A 20,583-nucleotide genomic window follows, 5' to 3' on the forward strand; every position below is an offset into this window, starting at 1 on the left:
ATAGCTAGCCAATGCCATCGCTAGAAAACAAATAAGAAATAAACATCTCAGAAATAAACATGATTCTGCACAGTCAGACTTTGTTGTCCTTGAGCTTTTATATATTGCATCGTATCGTGGTTGTATCGAATCGTGAAGCCTGTATGGTGTATTGAATCGTATTGCGAGATAAGCGTATCGTCCCATTCCTAATATTTAGCTTCTTTTTCACAAGCTTAGCTTGTTTTTTCACAAAACAATGCAGGTAGCAGCTATGGACGACTACCAACATCGTCTCAACTTTCATTTTGGCACAAAATTTACACAGGTTTTCATTGGTGCAGGCTGTTGTATCAACATAATAGTCAACATTAAATTTCTCAGCGTCTTTTTCACCAATAGAGTGAAATGTTGAGGCTCTACCGGTAGACATGGCATCATAAAAATCCATACCATACAGCAAATTTATACTGCTGTACCTGTCGTACCATTAATAACTCCCACCCCTATAGCGCAGAAAGATTCAAATTCTGTTTCCTGTGTGGAGCCCCTGCCCCCCCCCCCCCCCCCCCCCCAAGTCCTGCCCCTTAATCCCCTGTTGTCTTCCACTGAAAAGGACTGCGGGGTCATGTTGCAGTGGCCCATCTGGTAACCCAAAACCCCTCTGGACGCCCTGACTCCAGCTCAGGCCTCAATCCACCCTTTGTGTTTGCAGCAGGAAGGAACAGTGTGTGTGTGTGTGTGTGTGTGTGTGTGTGTGGAACAGAGGAAGGGGACACTGTTCCCATACGAAGGCAAAAGTTGGCAGTGGCTGAGATTATTCAGGGCCGAGAGAGACGGAGAGAAAGAGAGATTTAATATGATTTCGGGAGCAGACACGCAGGCATATTCATATACAGCACACACACACACACACACACACACACTGTTGTTACTACAGTGTCTAATATGTCCTTACTGGCATTTCAATGATTTGTATAGCTGCATGTTCTCAATTTTGGAACTGTTGTACATTATTATAGACATTGATGATGAATGTTTTTTTATTTATTTATGTATTTTTTGGGGGGGGGAATTTATATTTTGGACACAATTTTGGCAATAGTGTTTCTGATAAAAATGCCAATGAAGTTATTGAATTGAGACAGGGATCATAGGGACACTCTTCAATGGGTCGTTCTTTTTGCATTTCAAGTTTGAGAGAAAGAGAATACAAATAATGCATGTCCTTGTCTCACACACAATTCTTAGGCAAATACATGTTTCCAGTTGAATTTTGCTTTTTCAACTCTCTTACACTATCGTAGCTCAAAATACAGCTGTGTAACAACTGTATCTTCAAAGTTTACACGTTCAGCTGTTGACAGCCACTGTTGCCCAAAAGCTGTAAACCTCCAATATGGCTGCCAGAGGGTGTGTTACGTCACCTAAAAGCCTTCCATCGAAACATAAAACAAGCCATTAGTGGGGTGAAAGTATTTCAATAGTGGACATTATAATGGGAATTTCAAATGTCATGTGATGCATTCAGCGATTTTTACGCCAGAGTAATGGGGCCACAAACTAGTTTGGAATTTGGATTGAATAGCAGTGTGTATTGGCGTGTGGGTGTTGTGTTTAGGGGAAGACATGAGCTGTCACGGTGTTCTGATTTGGAAGGAAAGCCTCTCGAGACAATCTGTCAGCTTTTCAACACCCCCCCACCAGACCACCAAGGAACACAAAGGCATACATACTGTTTACACACTCACACACATGCACACATGAAGTGGCCTAAATGCAAAATCCGAGCGGCAAACACACATGCATAGACTCAACTAGCAGTTTGGAATGAAGGTACCCCGGTCTTTACACTGTGATGTTATGGTAGCCCCAAAGGAAGATCAAGCCTATGTATATCGATAAGACTATGTAATGAATTTTCCTACAGCGCTGGAGTAGCAGACGTGTTCTGTGCATCCAAATCTCCAGGCTTAACTGGTCATAACCAGTCTCACTATGGAAAGCTACTTTGATAAAGTATAAAGGACAACATTCTTTTCCCCTTGCTTCACCAAAGCACTCCTTTTTTGAATCAAACAATGTGCCAGTTTGATGAGCAGACTGGGCAGCAACTGCCACTGTCTGCATTCATATAATTTTCCAACCAGTCATTCATAAAGCTAAAAGTCTGAGTGGAATGCAGTTGGATGTAATGCTAGATAGTCATACTGTAAGGTCTAGTCTATCAGGCTTGTGAATGGCAGCCCTATAGCACCAAATCAACAATGTTTTTACCCTGTATTACTATAAATAATCCAAAAGACATAATAGTGTTAATTTGCGTTATTATTGTATACTGTGCATATGCACTATGAGACACACTGAGTGATTACAGTTGACTAATCCTAAACTCTTATATTCTCCCTCCCCACCTGCAGCACTGAAGCGGTCCTTTGACGTTGAAGATGTGGACGACATCCCAGCCTTCTCCTCTGCCTCCCCAGTCTCGTCCCCCATCTCCCCCTCCTCCTCCCACCTCTTCCTGAACCACAACAAAGCCAATGAGGGGCGAGGAGGAGGAGGTGTCCAGTCCCCTTCAGCACCCTTCAACAACAACAACAGCCTGGGCTCGGCAGCCTACCACTCCCGCATCAGCCTGAGTTCCAACCCCAGCCCGGTGCTCAAGTCCCGCACAGTCGTTAGCAGCCTGTCCTTCAACCGAGGCTCCATGAACAAGCCGGCCATCAACAACAACGGCACCTCGGTGACGCGAGCCGCGTCCTTCCAGAACAGATTCAACCCCAACGGTTACTTCTCCTCCACGCTGTCGGGGCCCGGCAGTGACAACGACAGCCTCCACAGCTCCTCGTCCAGCCTGGAGTACTCCGGAGGGGGCGGCGGGGTCGTCCCTCTGACCAAGCTCGGGTCTTATCCCAGCTCCCCGCCTCCGGGGGAATACCACCGCCCCCATCCCCAGCTCCAGCAACAGCCAGGAATGCAGCAACAGCGCCTGGGAGGAGAGGTCGGTCTGGGAGGCAACCACATCCTGAAGAAGTTCTCCTCCCATGGGAACGTCTTCCACTCCGAGTCGGACGAGGGACCGGGGATGCCGCTGGGGGGCGTTCCGGAGCCCCGAGGGGTGAGCCATGGCTCCATGCCCAGCCTAGACCTCCAACTTGGGGATGGAGGAGGAGGAGGGATGGTGGGTATGCGGAGAGGTGGAGGTGGGATGTCTCCGGGGTTGAGGTATGCGAATGCTAACTGGAACAATCGTCCTCATGATGCCGGTTCCTTTGGGGAGGAGGGCTTCGGTGGCTCCAACAACTACAACCACTGCCAGCAACAGGGGCCCCAGATGCTCCAGGCCCTGCAGCCAAAGGCCAAAGAGACCCCACGTCTCAACAAGTTTCCCTTGGACCTGGACAGCTTGGTGAGCAGCACCTCGACCACTTCTGCCACCAAGCCTCAGGGAGGAGCGCCAAGTCCCAACCCGCCCAAGCCTCCTCCAAGGAACACAGGAGGCCTCCAGTACCCCGCCAGACCACCATCAGCTTCAGCCAGCCCCTCAGCCTCCCTCAGTAGCCTGGACAGTGCCTCGGACACCCCGCCCCTCTCCCTCCACCACCCCTTTTCACCTTTCTCCGCACGCTCTCCAACTCCTTCCCAGGGTTCCATCCCTGTCCCAGAGGTGAGCCGCTCGCCAGTGCCCCTCTCCCCAGCCCAGACTCCTCAGCTGGAGCTTCTCTCTGGGCCCCAGGTGGTCCAGGTGGTCCCCACCCCCTCTGGCTCCTCTGGCCCGTCTGGCCCCTCTAGCCCCTCCAGCCCCAGAGCAGTCAGGCCTCAGGAAGATGCCCCAGGTGATGGCAGAGACAGTGTGGGCTCCATCTTACAGAGGATCGCCTCCTTCTCCCGGTCTGGCGCCACTGACATCGCCCCGGCAACCGTGACCTCACCCCCCAGGGCTCTCAGTAACGGTGGGGTGTCATCCCAGCTAGGGCGTCCCACTGAGACCGCACCCATGCCCACGCCGAGACAGGGGAAGAAGAAACAGGAAGGTAGGACACAATGGTTTCTGGGAAAATAGCTGCAATAGCAGTGTTTCTCCCCGCTATATCATCATCATGTATGATCATATATGCTTCAGTGTGTGTGTGAAAACATTTCAAAGAGCAGAGGGGAGTGCAGTAAAGTGAGAGGGAAGGAAGGAAGATGAAAGGCATGGAGGGATTTCAGCCTGGAGTAAACACTGATAACAGTGAAGTGGGAGTTGGGGGCATTCAGCAGCAATCCTGTGTGTGTGTGTGAGTATGTGTGCCTGCATATTTCCGTGTGTGTCTTTGGTGTGTACTCTGTACATGCACGTTGTAAACCTTCACCTATGCCTTGCAACATCTGTCCTCTCTTTTTACAGCCACTGACACCCCACGACCAACACCACAACACACACACACACACACACACACCACACACACACACACCACACACACACACAAGTTAGGATAGTGTCCAGGGTTACAAATGTATGAAGATTGATTTTATATTCAATAATGTTTTTTCTATGCAAAATGTGGTAGTAATACCTTTTCCCAGGATATTTTTGCCCAAGATAATTGTATCATGTGAATCTGATACCACCCTCTTGTCTATGTATGTGCATGTGAGTCTGTCTGTGATTGTGTATGTGCTTTTTAAACTCTACACATACATAGCCTACATTCCATCTACCTGTCACTCCTTTTACTCCTTCCACCATCTGCAGTTTTAGCTCTGTTTGCTCTGGAAGAACAGCGCCCTCTCTCTGTTACTTTGGCTATAAAGCAATCCAGCAGATTTCCCGCTAAATCCCTGGCGGAACATAATGTAGAGTGCATGTAGAGGCTGACAATCCTCTCAGTGATGGTCTCGTTTGTTTACAGTAATTATACTAATGTCTCAAAATTAATGTGGTAATGATTTATTGATGTATGAAAATGACACACGCAGCACCTTTAACTTTTAATTGCCTGTCTGTCTGTCTGGCTGTCTGTAAGTAGGTGCAGCAGGAAATTGCACTGCATGGAAATTCTGACAAACCATTGAAAAGCATGGGAAAGCAAAGCATGGAAAGTACAAGTCATGTAACATTGATAAAACTGTAAAACATGTTGTTAGGTTCCATTTTGTGTGTGTGTGTGTGCATGTGTGCGTCTGTTTAACAAATGGTGACAGGGAATTTCCTCTTGTTTTCATGATGGTGTAGGAAGATGGGTCAAGGTTAGCAGATGAGCTGAGTAGCTACACCCACTTAATGGTTTCCTATCACATGGTACTCTTCATCACACACACACACACACACACACACACACCCAGTTACACAAAAATGTATACACACGCTTACACACATATGTAAACATCCACACATTTATATGAACAGTGCTAACCCAAACCTGGTATATCCATTTTGGACAAAAAAATTGCCTTTCTTAAACCTACACACACACACACACACACACACACACACACACAAGCTGTTGTCTTGTGTTTAATGGCTTGTTTGACATTTTTAGAGGGGGCTTTGAGAGGTATTTTTAGTCAGTGTCTCCCAGCTGGCCTCTGGCTCCTGCTTCCTCTGATAACAAAGAAAGTACAGGTCGACTTTTCTGTCTCAGCACCACACTTAAGAACAAATGCCACTAATAAATACTACTCCATTTGACCACAAAAACACACTGTGGAAAAAGGAAACACTTTCAAAGGTTACTTTTTTGGCATATCTGCTTTGTTGGACAGACAGGATGAATACATAGTAAACACTTTTGTCCACTGAACTACCTTAATATGGTACATATCACTTGTAAACTCCAGAAAAGATACAGCACATTTTGTATGTAAAACATGTATTTACAAAGAATTATGCCTCAGAATATACTACCATACACTAACTGTTCTTAGTTCTTGCGAAGCTACAACCTTGGTAATGGTTCATATTTTTTTATCACTTGTCTTTCGGGTTTGATTTTCTGATTTCCTTACATGCCTCTACACCCGCCTTTGACTGAAAGCAATAGTTCATGCCTCTTCTCTGGTGGTTGTCGAAAGGCATTGTGGGAAATGTAGGAAATCGCTAGAAGTAGACGAGACAGGTTGAGGGAAAGTGGGTACACCCAAAAAAGCAAATTACAACACTTGATGACACAATTGATGATATCTAACAGTGTATCTAACAGAGTATCCAAAGGTGTGTTTTTCCTTTAAGCCTTCATACATACATCACTCCCCTTTTACTTTCAATGATGATTTATTGATGTTTAGGATCTCTTATTCACATATCTTCCTTATTACTTTGGGGCTATGTTTGAAACCACCTGTCCTAAGTTCTCAGATGTGTGATGTTCTCAAATTTCATCTAACAACAGTCTGACAGCCATACCCTTTAACTTTCCATGATGTTTACTCATGTTTATCATCTCGCAATCGTATATCTTGTTTATGTGCTGAAACTGGTTGTCTGTACCCACAAGGCTTTGCTCTGAACTGTGGAACGTCGCTGACATACTAATTGTTGCGGGTGCAGCATTCACAGCTGATTAAAACACAGCCAATTTACATTTGCTTTGCACTGACACATCAGTTCTCAAAACCAACAAGTTCAAAACCTCAGGGGGATTTTTGTTTTTTTCAAGAATTGTGTCACTTCAGCACAGTGCTTTAAAGAGTTAACTTTCAACATTTGCACTGTGCAATTTTCGCAGCCCCAATTGGCATCAACTGTTTGAATTTTGAGGACTTCAATACCCAGAAATCATGTAAAGTGACATCAGCAAACTGCACAAAGCCCCAGTTGGTCTGTGATCACTTTATACCAAAGGGACAAGAGAGGCAAAAGATTTAATGTTTTGGACAAAAAGTGGAGAAGTCTTTGTGAGGTAGCTTTTCTTTTCCTTTTTTCTTTTAAAGATGCTCATAAAACATGCATTTTCCAATTTGGATTCATCATATTCCCGTGTGGCAAAGATTTCCCATCACAATTCATCAGTTTGACGTCTCAGTTAGTGGGGATGGGACGCTCTTCTCTGTTGCAGCCCGACTTTGGGATTTAGGCTGATAATACGGCTGGATTTTTACATAAAAATCTTGCCCAGTGCAGCTTTAAAACTGGTTTTACAAACTAGGAAGGGTCTTTTTTTTATATCTCTTTGGGGATTTTCCCTTCGCTGCACTCCAATCTCATCAGAGAATTGGCTGAATTCCTCCGGAATGCAAGAGGTGGGAGAGAGATCCAACTGTACTCATAGTGCCATTCTTAATTGACATCTTAATTCTATCTCCCCTGATGTGGACTCATATGACAACAAGAGAGACAGACAAGGGTGTGTGTTACTTTCAGCCTGGGTAGAATGTCTTTGGGCACATGGTAACTTTGCATGATGTACATTCTGCATGGTTGATGCTATGGATATTGATACAACTTCATAGTTAAGATCTAAACATGCAAGCACATACACACAAACATACAAAGACTCCAGGTCTTTGGCATAATACCATGATACAATATGACATGGGCACATACACACACACACATTGACCATGTGTACATACACACAAAAAATGTGATTTTAATGCGATAAGTTAATGATGTGAGTAAGGCAGGACCCATGTAAACACCATAATCTGATTATGTTAATGCCATTATGCTCTTAGAGTAAAGTGTAACTGCACTAAGTAGTAACTCAAGGAGTAGCCTACTCTCATTTTACTGGCATTATTAGAGTCAGAACATGGAATTTGATATGTGATAGTGTGCACCCTCTCACAGATCTGCAAGAGGAATTACAAAAATATCTGCCCCAGAATGTAAACTGTTCATTTTTAGCAAAAGCTAACTTTGCTGCCCAGCTAGCATGCTGATGCTAACTAGCATGGTAATAACATCAAAAGTTCACTTAAACGTGTAGCAATACTGTAGGTAGCTCTTCATCAATGGAAAGTCCCTAGCCCCACCATTACCGCCACAGAACTTGAATGGATAGAAAGGTCATTCCCATTCAAACTAACGTTCCTGGATGGTCAGAGCAGCGGCCATTTTTATGTGTACTGTTGGGCTAGCTTCCATATAAGCTGACTTACAGCAAGTTACTGAGGTGAGAGGTTTTGCAGCAAGGACCAAAGGAGCTTCTCTGTCGCTGTGCTGCCATGGATTGCTAATATGCTAATGCTGACTAGAAGGACTAGCTTTGATAAAGCTACGTTAACCTCATCGCTAACGTCAGCTTTCAGTTGAGTTTTGACAGTTTGCTAAGCATTCGTGCAACAGACACTTCTGCTCAGTTCTTAAGCAAATGTGACAGACTTTACAGCCTTAATACCATAGAAATTAACCCTTAAAATTCCATAATCGGCATTTTATGCTGTACTAGCCAAATTATCATGGCCGTTCTATCCATTCAAGTTCTGTTATCTTTTAAGATGGTCAACTTGAACTTATCCATCACCAATGCAGCTCCAATCACCATAAACACCCTGCCCCACACAGTCCCCACCGTCCTCTCCAACACAATGTTTACAGAACGAGCACAGAGTTGGGCTGATGCATCAATGGCGGACTGTAACTTTAAGTGTGATCAAGTTGTGTGATTTAGTCCGATAAGATGGCTGCATTTTTGCATAAAAATCTTGCCTAGTGCAGATTTAATTGGCAGTAGTGTCGTCATTGTGCACATGTAAACATAGCGACTGTCATCCCTGTTCACATTGTAAATAACAGGCTAATGTGTGGTAATGGGTGTTCACAGTGAAATGATTGTTTTGCTATACCCCGTGTTTTACTTCAAAGCTTGGTTGGTTTCCCATAAAAAACATGAAAACAAAAAGTGGCCCCGGGGCCTTTTCCTCTACTCCCTTCCTCTGCTCTGGGAGAAGGAGAAACACACAGAGGAAAAGAATGAAGAGTCAGAGGTTAGAAAAAAGCAACGGAGAGAACGAGCAAAAGAAAAACAGTTTTTGAGGCAGCTAATGAAGCTCAAAATCATAACAGCTTATTTTAAAGTTAAAAATAATAATTAAATTTAAGTGATTGTTGAATTGTTATTGTACACAGTCTTTCTTCAGATTTATAGAAACCTGCTTCCTTGTTATAAATCTTGAAACTGTGTGCATGTGCATGAGCCTAATGCCCTTGCTATAAATGGATGACAACACACCCCTGTTTAACATGGTTTGGACATAAATGGCAATCATCATCATGAGCCAAAAAATCTCTCTCTCTCTCTCTCTCTCTCTCTCTCTCTCTCTCTCTCTCTCTCGCTCACTCTCTCTCTCTCCGTAGTCCTGTATTGGCAATTTCCTTTAACAGCGCCAAAGCAGCCACTGTATCGTTACGCACCGCCATATATTGTGAGCCACAATAGCCTATTGATTGATCACACAAGTAGGTGATTCATGATCCGATGCGTTGTTATTCCCAAATTACTGTATGATTTTGGGTGACAATATGTAAACCTATTTACTCCATAATGCTATGCTCCATAATGATAATTCCATATTATCGAATATCGCGATATTTCGTGAATATGGTGATATTTCCCGCGATACTGAATATGGAATGAGCAAATTACACCAAATGGCCATTGTTTCCTCCAATGCTTGAATAGTAAGATCAAATTTCTAGGCTGTTAATAATAATAATAATAATAATAATTATTATTATTATTGTTAGCCTAGAAATTTGACAAAAAACGAACCACATCGCGATATTTTGGCGGGACAGTATCGCGATATTATACTTTGGATATCGCCCAAGCCTACATCTGGACCCAGATAGGATTACTAATATCTCTTTTGGAGATCTTGCCTCTTTTGCCTGATTAGCAGAATTTTGATGAACAGTCAGTCTACGTGTCTACGGAAATCCAACCCATATACTCCTTGTATCACAAATGCCATCATAGTATTCTGTTAAGATCTCATGGAAACCTCCGACGATGATACGGGCCATGTGTGATGGAAAGGAATTTGGAGGGTGAATTGTAGGCAAAGGGGGTGGGGGAACTGTTGCTCCTCTGTTTTACCCCCCTGCCCCCGGACCTATTCCCTATTCATATCTATCCCTTCATCACCACCCTAAGAAAGTATTCTTATCTCTCCTTCCCCTTTTCCACTCTCTCCATCTCCTCACTTCATCAGTACTGCATTCCTCTCTCTCCTCTTTCTTTCTGTCTGTTTCTGTCTTCCTTCTTGTTAACTCAGTTCAGTCACTTTATTGGCTGTACATCAGAAACAGTATTGTCAAAGCAATTTACAAAATGTGAATTTTCAAAACACCAAGTTTACACTGTTTACACTAAACCATATTGAGATGATTATTTGTCTGATTTGAAAACATCATCAGTGTCTAGAATAACTTAAAGGATAATTCTGGTTATTTTCAACCTGGGCCTCATTTTCCTAGTTTTTTCCATCATGGCGATTGATTGAGTTCAACATTTCATCACTTCCTTCACTGTAGAGCTTTCAGTTCAAGTCATATCAGAAGAAGCAGAAGAACGGGCTTGTGTTGCTTCAGCTTGAAAGCGTTCTTTATGTGTTTTACATTACATACATACAAAATCATTTGTATTGATGAATTTAAAACTACAAACTACAGCAGATATGTCTCTCTTTACACAGGTATGGTTGATTGTATCAGTGTGAATATAACTGACAATGCTCTCCTATGTTTTCTGCTTGTGTTGACACACTTCTGCAATTTGTGATGCTAGGTATGAGATGACAGAGCCTGCAAAAGTACCCACATATCCTACTTGTAATTACAACTAGAAGGTTGATGTGAACAGGTTTTCAGTCGACAGATCATATTTACAAAAATCTGATATGACTTGAACTGCAATACACGCAAGTTTCAGGCGATGGATAATTGGAAATTGGATGTAGGCAGGTCCCTTTGCAGGGTGAGCGTTACTGTGTTGAAAGGACCTTTTAATTGCTTTTTGGGTTCCACTGTTGGAGCTTGCTTTGGCCCTTGAGTGTGTATTGGACAGCAGCGCTTCGGGCGAACTAGAGGTTCATAAAGCTCTACAGTGAAGTAAGTGATGAAATTTTGAGCTCAATCAATCGTCATGATGGAAAAAAACTAGGAAAATAAGGCCCACGTTGAAAATAATTGGAATTATTGGAATTAGTCTGTATATTCATCATTTGCTGCTTTTTTGCCTCTTTCTTTCTTTCTTTCTTTCTTATCTGCCCTTCTCTATCTCTCTCTTTCTAGCTATCATGCCAAGGCTTGTCCTGACTGCCCCCCCCCCCCTTCTGTTTCTTATTCTAGCTTTAATGACAGTGATTTAGGGAATAAATTCCTCCCCAGCAGATGTCTAAGCCACCACCCCAGCCCACCCTCCTCCTCCCATTAAAACCCCTCTGGCTCAGAAAGGGATTGAGGGGGGGTATGGAAGGGTAGAGGGTAGGGCAAGAGAGAGAGAGATAGATAGACACATAGAAAGACAGACAGGCAGAAGCTAGATTGATACTTGGCTGCAAAGTCATTTTTCTCAAGGAAAATAATATCTCTCTCTCCAACTGTTCATACTAGGGCCTGATATGGGTTTTTGGAGGCTGATTTTGGATTGAAGCTGCCCATAGCCAACATGTTGTGCCGATATTCAATATCTTTGAATTTGACCCGTTTCGTTCAAAAAAAAATCCCAAAAAGTATTCAGTGTTTCCCCCAGAATTGTATTCTTGGCAGCATGGAAAAGCCCCTGAAACTAATTTATTCTAGCCATGATTGTAGCCACGATAACATGCATATGTTCATGGCATGGTTATTGACTTTGAAGATTGAAGAAAGTCCACACTAATTTGGGGCGGTTGTACAGATGATCTTATTGTGTGAGGGACTGATCAAGTCGGGATCATCATTATTATGTTGTAGTAGCACGAGTTCGTGTTTTGGGGGTTGCATGGCATTAAAACTCAAGTAGTGTTTCCCTTGAATCCAACTGGTCATCAAGTGTGTGTTCCCCGAATCCAACTGGTCATCAAGAGTGTGTTTCCCAAATCCAACTGGTCATCAAGTGTGTGTTCCCCGAATCCAACTGGTCATCTAGTGTGTGTTCCCCGAATCCAACTGATCATCCTGTGTGTGTTCTCCGAATCCAACTGGTCATCAAGAGTGTGTTTCCCAAATCCAACTGGTCATCAAGAGTGTGTTTCCCAAATCCAACTGGTCATCAAGTGTGTGTTCCCCGAATCCAACTGGTCATCTAGTGTGTGTTCCCCGAATCCAACTGATCATCCTGTGTGTGTTCCCCAAATCCAACTGGTCATCTAGTGTATGTTCCCCGAATCCAACTGGTCGAGAAAGCATGTGTTCCCCAAATCCAACTGGTCATCAAGTGTGTGTTCCCCGAATCCAACTGGTCATCTAGTGTGTGTTCCCCGAATCCAACTGATCATCCTGTGTGTGTTCCCCAAATCCAACTGGTCATCTAGTGTATGTTCCCCGAATCCAACTGGTCGAGAAAGCATGTGTTCCCCAAATCCAACTGGTCGTCAAGTGTGTGTTCCCCAAACGCGACTGGTCGTCAAGTGTTTACCCAAATTTGTTAACTGTGTGTTCTCCAAATCCAACTGGCTGTCCATTGTGTGTTTCCCAAATCCAACTAGTTGTCCAGTGTGTGTTCCCCAAATCCAACTGGTCGTAAAGCGTGTGTTCCTCAAATCCAACTGGTCGCCAATTGTGTGTTCCCCAAATCCAACTGGTCGTCAAGTGTGTGTTCCCCAAATCCAACTGGTCGTCAAGTGTGAGTTCCCTGAATCTAACTGGTTGTCAAGTGCGAGTTCCCTGAATCTAACTGGTCGTCAAGTGTGTGTTCCCCAAATCCAACTGGTCGTCAAGTGTGTTCCCCAAATTTGTTAAGTGTGTGTTCTCCAAATCCAACTGGTCGTCAAGTGTGTGTTCCCCAAATCCAACTGGTTGTCAGGTGTGTGTTCCCCAAATCCAACTGGTCGTCAAGTGTGAGTTCCCTGAATCTAAGTGGTCATCATGTGTGTGTTCCCTAATTCCATTCGTTGTCAAGTATGTGAGCTTCTCCCACAGCAAGAAGAATGAGAATCTGTGAATGCCAGTTAACTGTTTGTGATGTACAATCGTTTGTGTGTGTCCCCATCTTAAGTGGTTGAATGAGTGAAGGGGTGATTGAGGGATTGAGGGAGGGGGCTGATAGAAAGACTTACAAACAAACAGATGAAGGAAGCAGCCAATCAGATCTTTCCTTAAGGGAACCTCCTCTTTGCTGCTGTTTGTTGCTGTTTCAGTCTGTTAGTTTGTCCTTCCCACCGGCTCAGATTAGGGCCCCGTTTCCTGCCCAGTTGTTTGGTGCAAGCCCCTGAAATGTGTTTCCTGCCCCAGATAAGATTAGCTCACCCACAGTGTTAAGGCTAGGTGATCATATGAACCACAAGCCTAGCATGGTACACACACACACACAGACGTGAAGATGATAGGTCCAGAGACAGACACTGGCGAAGATACAGATACAGACAGACAAATAGGAAATAGGCAGGCAGACAGGCAGGCATGCAGAGAGTATATCCACACACATGCACACACACACACACACATGTTTATCTTACTACACCTAAAGACCTTCCATTGGCTAATCCTAACCCTAAACAAGTCCCTTGTAGAAGTGAGGAGCGGCCAAAATGACCTCACTTTGCAAAAATGTCCTCACAACAAGAACACACACACGCATTAGTTTGGTTTTCTCTCTGAATTCTCTTTAATGGTAACTTCAAAGGTAATGAAAAAGGGAGAGACAGAAACAGAAAGGGAGAGACAGATGGGGGGATGATGACTGAATGAGGTGTGTGGTTAAAAGATGAGAGACACTAGGGGGAATGTGACACGACATGAGAAACAGAGTAAAGAGGTAAAGGTAAGAGTCAGGAGTGAACGAGTGCACGGTAGACCAAACGATCATAAATCAGCAGACGGTGGATTAGAAGGAAAGCTTTAAAAGGTAGAACTTCTTCAAAACACGTGTGGTTGAGTCACAAAGTGTCAGTGTCTGCGTGTGTATGTACCTGTGTAACTGCACTTGTGAGAACCAGTTTTAGTTCTGGATCTAAGAGGACTTCTTGGGAAAGTGAGGGGCTGTTTCAGGGTTAGAGCTTTGGGTTTGGATCAGGGTTAAAATAAGGGTCAAGAAGGCATGTATACATGAAGAGCGATATATTACCTCTTCACTACGTTTCGGTCCATGTTTCTGTTGGATCTCTGCTCTAATGAGCTTCATTGTTGGCCTATGTATTCGACAGTCAGTCTTTTTATACTTTGCGTTTTTGTCATGGTAAATAACAAAGCTTGTCGACATCAGAGGAACAAAGATGAAAAGCTTGTGACTTTCAAACAAAGAGGCATGAAATCTGCAATGGAGATAAATGAAGACACTATTGTGTCATAATGACAGAGAGACACTGATGGAAAGACTGTTGGTATTTTTAGATCACAGTATATATAGTACATTAGTAGAAATTGGTTGTTTCTCAGAAAGGAATTGAACAAGAGAACACTGACATCTGCTGAAAATATGAACTTTGCGCTAATGTACCAACCATCCATAAAGCCCACAATCTTCATATTCACAACACTAACAAGCCATTTTTAGGGCAGGTGGGGGACAAATGTAGAAATATATGAAAATTAAAAATGTCAGGCCACTCTAATGAGGACTACTACTTCTATCCAGAGGTAGTGGCCCCAGACAGGGCTGAAACTTGCAAGCGCTAGGCTTGATGGCATGATAGATGGTAACATTTCAACACATGCCATTCTTTTCCAGTGCCTGCCAGTGCCATTGGACTCTTTGGCTGTACCCTGAACTGGTTTTACTACCTCTCAATGGGTAGTAGTACTAGGCTTAACCCATGTTCGAGAGACCAGTCCAATATGTTTCACCGGGCAGCTGCAGATTCACAGCACACCTCGTCACCAGTGGGGTCCCACAAGGATCTGTCTTCGGGGCCCCATCCTCTTCATTTTGTACATGCTCCCCCTTGGCCGTGTCATTAGCAAGCAAGGGATTTCATTCTACTCCTATGCTGATAACATTCGGTTTTACATAACTGGCCCGTGTCCCTCTGCGGCCTCATCAAATCTCAACATCTACCTTGAAGAGATTAGGGCTTGAATGACACTCAGCTTCCTCCAGCTCAGCAGCAACAAAACCGAGGCCATCCTGGTTAGCACCCCTCTCCAGGTCAGTCACCTATCGCCTATCCCACCGTCGCTGGATGAACCCCCTCTCCTCATCAGTCTCTGGGTGTTAGATTTGACCCTCTCCTGACTTTTGATGACCACATAAAATACCTCTGCAAAGTCTCCTTCCACATCTCAAGAACATTTTAAACCTCCACCCAACTGTAACCCTGGCCGACTAAGAGATATTGGCTCAAGCCTGTATCTGCTCAAAGCTGGACTACTGTAATGCACTCTTCATTGGGATCCCAGAAGCTCCAGTATGTCCAGAACAGTGCTTAGAACATCACACCCATCGTGGCTTAACTACATTGGCTCCCCATCTCCTTCAGGACAGATTTCAAAACCCTTCTCCTGACTTTCAAGTGCATCCACAGAAATGTCCCACCCTACTTCAAGGAACTCATTATCCCACAAACCTCCATTCATGCCCTCAGGTCAATATAGCCTGCTCCTCCAAGCCCCCAGGACTAAGATCTGCACCATGTGAGAGCACTTGTTTTAATAAGCTTTTTCCTGTAGCACTGTGAGATTTCCTTTTAATGAAAAGTGCATCATAGATAAAATGCATTATTAGTAGTAAAACAGCCAATGCCACTTCCCACAGTTAATCCATTTCACTCAGTTACTTTGAAGATGCCTTTTCAGAGTAAAATAATGGGCCAAGCAATATTCAGATTTCAAATGATGAGGAAACAGTTACTCATCCTCATCAGTGTAGTTGTGATCTGAGTCATCTGGCTGTTTTCTGGAAAAGCCAACCTGCTATTTTTTCTTAGGTTTTCTTAGGGAACTTAACTGCTTTTCCTATGCTGTCCAGATCTACATGTTCATCAGGAAAACTCAGTGCTTTAGGTTCTGATTTTATGTGAACAATAATTGAAGAAAGACTAATAATTGAAGAAAGACTGTTGTTGAGCTGAAAGTACATTCAATGTTTTTTATTTCAAACATAATCATCAAAATGTGCTAATATGCAAATGCACAACAGAGAAGTTTGGAACTGTCAAAGGAATAATCTGCGCAAGAAGTGATGCGGCAGCAGCAACAGAAGAACTGGGTAGAAAGAAAAAAGCCAAACCACAAACACAAATCAGTAGGATTGAACTGACATGCTGATTTTCTTTTCAGTCAATAATGGATAGTCCCAGCCCTCTGTTCAAAATAGTGTCACTGTCCAACAGAAGTAATGAGAGAGATCGAGAGTGAGAGCGGAAGAGACATGGAAACAGAACAAAGTGCAGAGCATTGATGAGTCTGAAACATCTAGAGGGAAGCCCATGTGAACGTTTACCACTCAATCACACATCGGCAAGACAAAGTGACAGTCACCAGTGCGGCCCGGTGAATGACTCGACACTACACCGATAGGAAATTCTCCTCCCTTGTTTTCCCCCATCTACTTTATGGGCGCTGTTTGGAAAAACTGTTAAGGGATCTCTTGTTTCACAGATATTTGCTGTGTCGCTGTTTGCTTGCCAAACAGTGGGTTAGAGGCCGGTTAGTACATGTTCCAGTGGTAGCTCCAGCTCCTCACAGAGAATGTTCTCCACTGAAGGGTCAGAAAAACACAGGCCTTGTCATGGATGTGTCTAACTCACTCACTGCACTCATGTGTGAAGGAACAGGGGATTTCTTTCTGTAGGCACGTACAGACCAGTCACAGTGTGCGCGCGTGTGTATGTGTGTGCGCTTGTAGGGGTGTGTTTGCATACACATGAGTGCATGCATGTGTGCAATGCTGTGCATGTGTTTGCGTGTGCATGCAATACGGGTGTGTGTGTGTGTGTGTGTTTGTGTGTGTGTGTGCCAGGTAAAGAAGCAGCAGGCGCCTGCAGCAGGGCTTGGCTTGGATTTGTCTCCAATCTGTTCTCTTAACATGGCTGCCCTTTGGCTTGTCCAATCAAAGCCAAGAGCTGTGGAAAAAATCCTCTCCACACCACACACATAGCAAGAGTGTCTGCCAAAGTCTGCGTTGGGACGAAGCATGGGTTGGAGGAAGGCTAAAACGGGGCCCAATGAGATATCCATTTGAAAACACAACAGTTTTGTCTGTTGGACTAGATCTTCAATTGTATGAATTCATTTTTTAGATGCAAAAGCATAAAGTGCAAATGACAGTGGGCAGAGCGCGTAGAGTTTCAGTTACTATTATGAAGAAATAGATGTAGACTCAGTGGTTCATTCCAAAACTGCAGCCCCAATCCAATTTTCATTCACGCTCTTGTAGCATTCTAGTGCTGCTTGTTTCTGCCACATTTTGGGTAAGCGAGTCCTAAGAGCAAGTAGTGATTTTTTGCCATTCAGAATGAGTAGCACTAGCCTGAAGTCAGCTCTGTGAATCAGAAGTAATGTTTTAACACAAGAGTCAGTCCTGGCTCATCAGGTTTGGTCCAAGATGGCAGCACACCAGCAAACACCAGTGAATGACTTTTTCACACCGGAAGGTTAAGTTTGATTAGCTTGCAGACCAAACAAACCTTTAGTGTCATGTTTTTTGAATGGGCTAGCAGATGTCATGGCCCAAGAAGTTGGTCTGTTTCATGTTGAAGAAGTTTAACAAGATGTTAGACATTTAGTAAGGCTCAGCTAGAGTCTGTATACCTCTGCTTTATGTCTGGCTTGCTACCTGAAACTACGTTAGCTTAGCGTAAACACAAGTTCAGTAGTTTGTTCTTTTGGTATAGTTTTGACTACTCCATCAATATTGCCAATAATGCTTACAATGGATAACGTAATTTGTTTGTTTGTTATGCACGTCAGTTAGTAGGCTTTTATCAAATGGCTTGTTAGTGAGTTTGCTAGCTTTAGCTAGCATAGAGAAACATGAGGCCAAGTGGAACTGTTTAACTTTCAGGGTATGACGTAAATCAAATATGGCTGCCGTGTGAATAAGGTGAAATGTGTCGTTAACCGTGCGGGCATAACATTAAATTTGACTTCTTTATAATAATAATAATAATAAACTTTATTTATATAGCACCTTTCCAAAACAGGGCTTACAAAGTGCTTTACAGGGTAAAAGCAAACAACAGGAATCATGAGGTGTTAATCATAAAAACACTAAGAACAAGTAGCACAATAATAAAACAATATATAAAATAAGCAATAAAACATAAAACAACAAACACAGTAATAAAACATAACAATAAAAAATAAGATAAAACAATACAAACAAATGGTGTAGAAAAGGTAAGATGGGATCACAGGAAAGCTAGCCTATAAAAGTGCGTTTTAAGAAGAGACTTAAATGAAAAGATAGACTTAGCCATCCTAATCTCCTCTGGAAGGTTGTTCCAAAGTCTGGGGGCCCTGATGGCAAATGCTCTGTCACCTTTGTTTTTTAGTCTGGATTTTGGCACCACCAGGACAGCAGCATTTGAGGACCTCAGGGCCCGTGATGGCACATGGGGAGTTAAAAGGTCCGAAATATAGCTTGGGGCCAGGCCATTCCGGGCTTTAAAAGTGATAAGTAAAATTTTAAAATCAACTCTAAAACTAACAGGCAGCCAGTGCAAAGATGAAAGGATAGTTTCCTGGTACCTGTTAAAATCCTGGCGGCTGCATTTTGGATTAGTTGTAGAGAGGAGAGAGACTTTTTGCTGCAGACGGAGAAAAGGGAGTTGCAATAATCTAGCCGCAATGAAATAAAAGCATGACCGAATGACCGTTTCAAGATTTTTGGTAGACAGAAATGGCTTAATTTTAGAAATTTTCCTAAGTTGAAAAAAGCATGACTGTATGACAGATTTGATATGGCTGTTCAAAGTGAGGTTGCTGTCAAATAAAACACCAAGGTTTCTACACTGCGGAGAAATAAAATGGGAGTATGAACCAAGGATGTTTCTAATTTGAGTGTTTGAGGAGTCAGTGCCAAATAGAAGTATCTCAGTCTTTTTTGAGTTCAGCTGAAGGAAGCCATCCATTCTTTAGAACATAGTCCATTTACCATTTGAACCAGAATGGCACCACAGTGAATCTTGTTTCTTTTAGACTCTCTATATTAACCACTCCAATCGGCAAAAGAGCAGACCAAATTCAATGTGGAAAATGTGGAAAAATGCATAAAACCAAACGGGGCAGATACTTTCAAGGCATTGTGAATGCTTATAATCTCAACTCAAACTGTATACAATTTTGTGTGTGTGTGTGTGTGTTCTTGCTTGCTTTAGAATGTCAAATCAGCCTTTGTTATATTCTTCATCCCCTGTGTGTGACCTTTGGGGAAGCTTTCCATGCCCACCCCACCCTAACCTACATAGCTACCAATATCCCTTGCCATTATCCCTGCTCCAATGAAGTACATACACACACATGCACACGAAAGCATTCCCATGATGTGCATCAGCAGGTCCCTGTAATGTGGTCTTTGGCCCTGGGGGGCCGGCATTCGCTTATAATCCCTCTAAGCTGAGACAGAGAGAGTCGGAGAAGAAAGAGGGAATCAGCGAGAGGGAGAGATAGAAGAGAGAACACAGGAGAAAGAGAGAGGGGGAAGATAGAGGGAGGAAGAGAGACAGGGAGGAAGGTAATTGAGAAGATGAGAGAAATGATGAGAAAGAGAGAGGGAGCAACAGAGAGGGAGTAATTAAATTCCTGCTAGGAAAGGTATCTCCTGCTGCAGGGGGAGTAATATTCTGTCAGCAGTTGGCGCGAGTGTGTGCGTATACGTGTGTGTATACACATCTGTACATGCATGTGTGTGTATGTGTTCTCATAATCATCCTCACCTCTTCACGACTACAGAGTGTATGATCTAACAGCAAGTGGAAAACTTGATGATTTATGATCCTCCCCAGCACCACTTCTATCAATGACACTCATCTAATCTAATAGGCTGCAAGGAATAGCAACAGCCTGTCGTTCCCTGACTGCTTGCTTTCATGACATCATAAATAGTGGTGTAAATTTTTTTTTTTCACTCGGTGTCTGTTTTTTGGAGGCTGTTCATGTTCAGAGCAGTCATACATGTTGCAGAGTTCATTCCTAACAGGAACTTTGCTCCATTAAAGCTGTACTAGACAATTTCGCACTTGGCTTGGGCAATATTTAAAATTTTATATTGCGATACTTTCCCACCAAAATATTGCGATATACGATATTATCGTGGGTACAACTGTACAGTTGTGATCTAAGCAACATGTGGTGCCATGGCCGGGAGGGGTGGAGAACGTTTTTTTTGTTTTTATCAGGAAATATCGTGAGAAATATCGCGATATTCAGCTCAAGCCTATTTCGTGATTTAGGCTGATAACATGGCTGGATTTTTATGTACAAATCTTGCCTAGTGCAGCTTTAAAAGTAAATTGATGAGTCATTTAGGGAGAAGGGAAAGAAATTAGACACGTATGTGTTGCTATGGGACAGCAGAGTGAAGGGCTGGCCGT

General features: G+C 43.3%; 1 protein-coding gene across 1 annotated transcript in view; it reads left to right on the top strand.

The window, feature by feature from the left end:
- The window catches only part of septin12 (septin 12), a 76,608-nt gene that overhangs the window by 12,382 nt on the left and 43,643 nt on the right, over positions 1-20,583 (top strand). The window contains exon 2 of the mRNA XM_071908815.2: positions 2,400-4,016. Coding sequence (XP_071764916.2) covers positions 2,400-4,016 — 1,617 coding nt within the window. The remainder of the gene's footprint in view (positions 1-2,399; positions 4,017-20,583) is intronic.

Source organism: Centroberyx gerrardi, chromosome 7, assembly GCF_048128805.1.
Source record: "Centroberyx gerrardi isolate f3 chromosome 7, fCenGer3.hap1.cur.20231027, whole genome shotgun sequence".
NCBI classification, from domain to species: Eukaryota; Metazoa; Chordata; class Actinopteri; order Beryciformes; family Berycidae; genus Centroberyx; species Centroberyx gerrardi.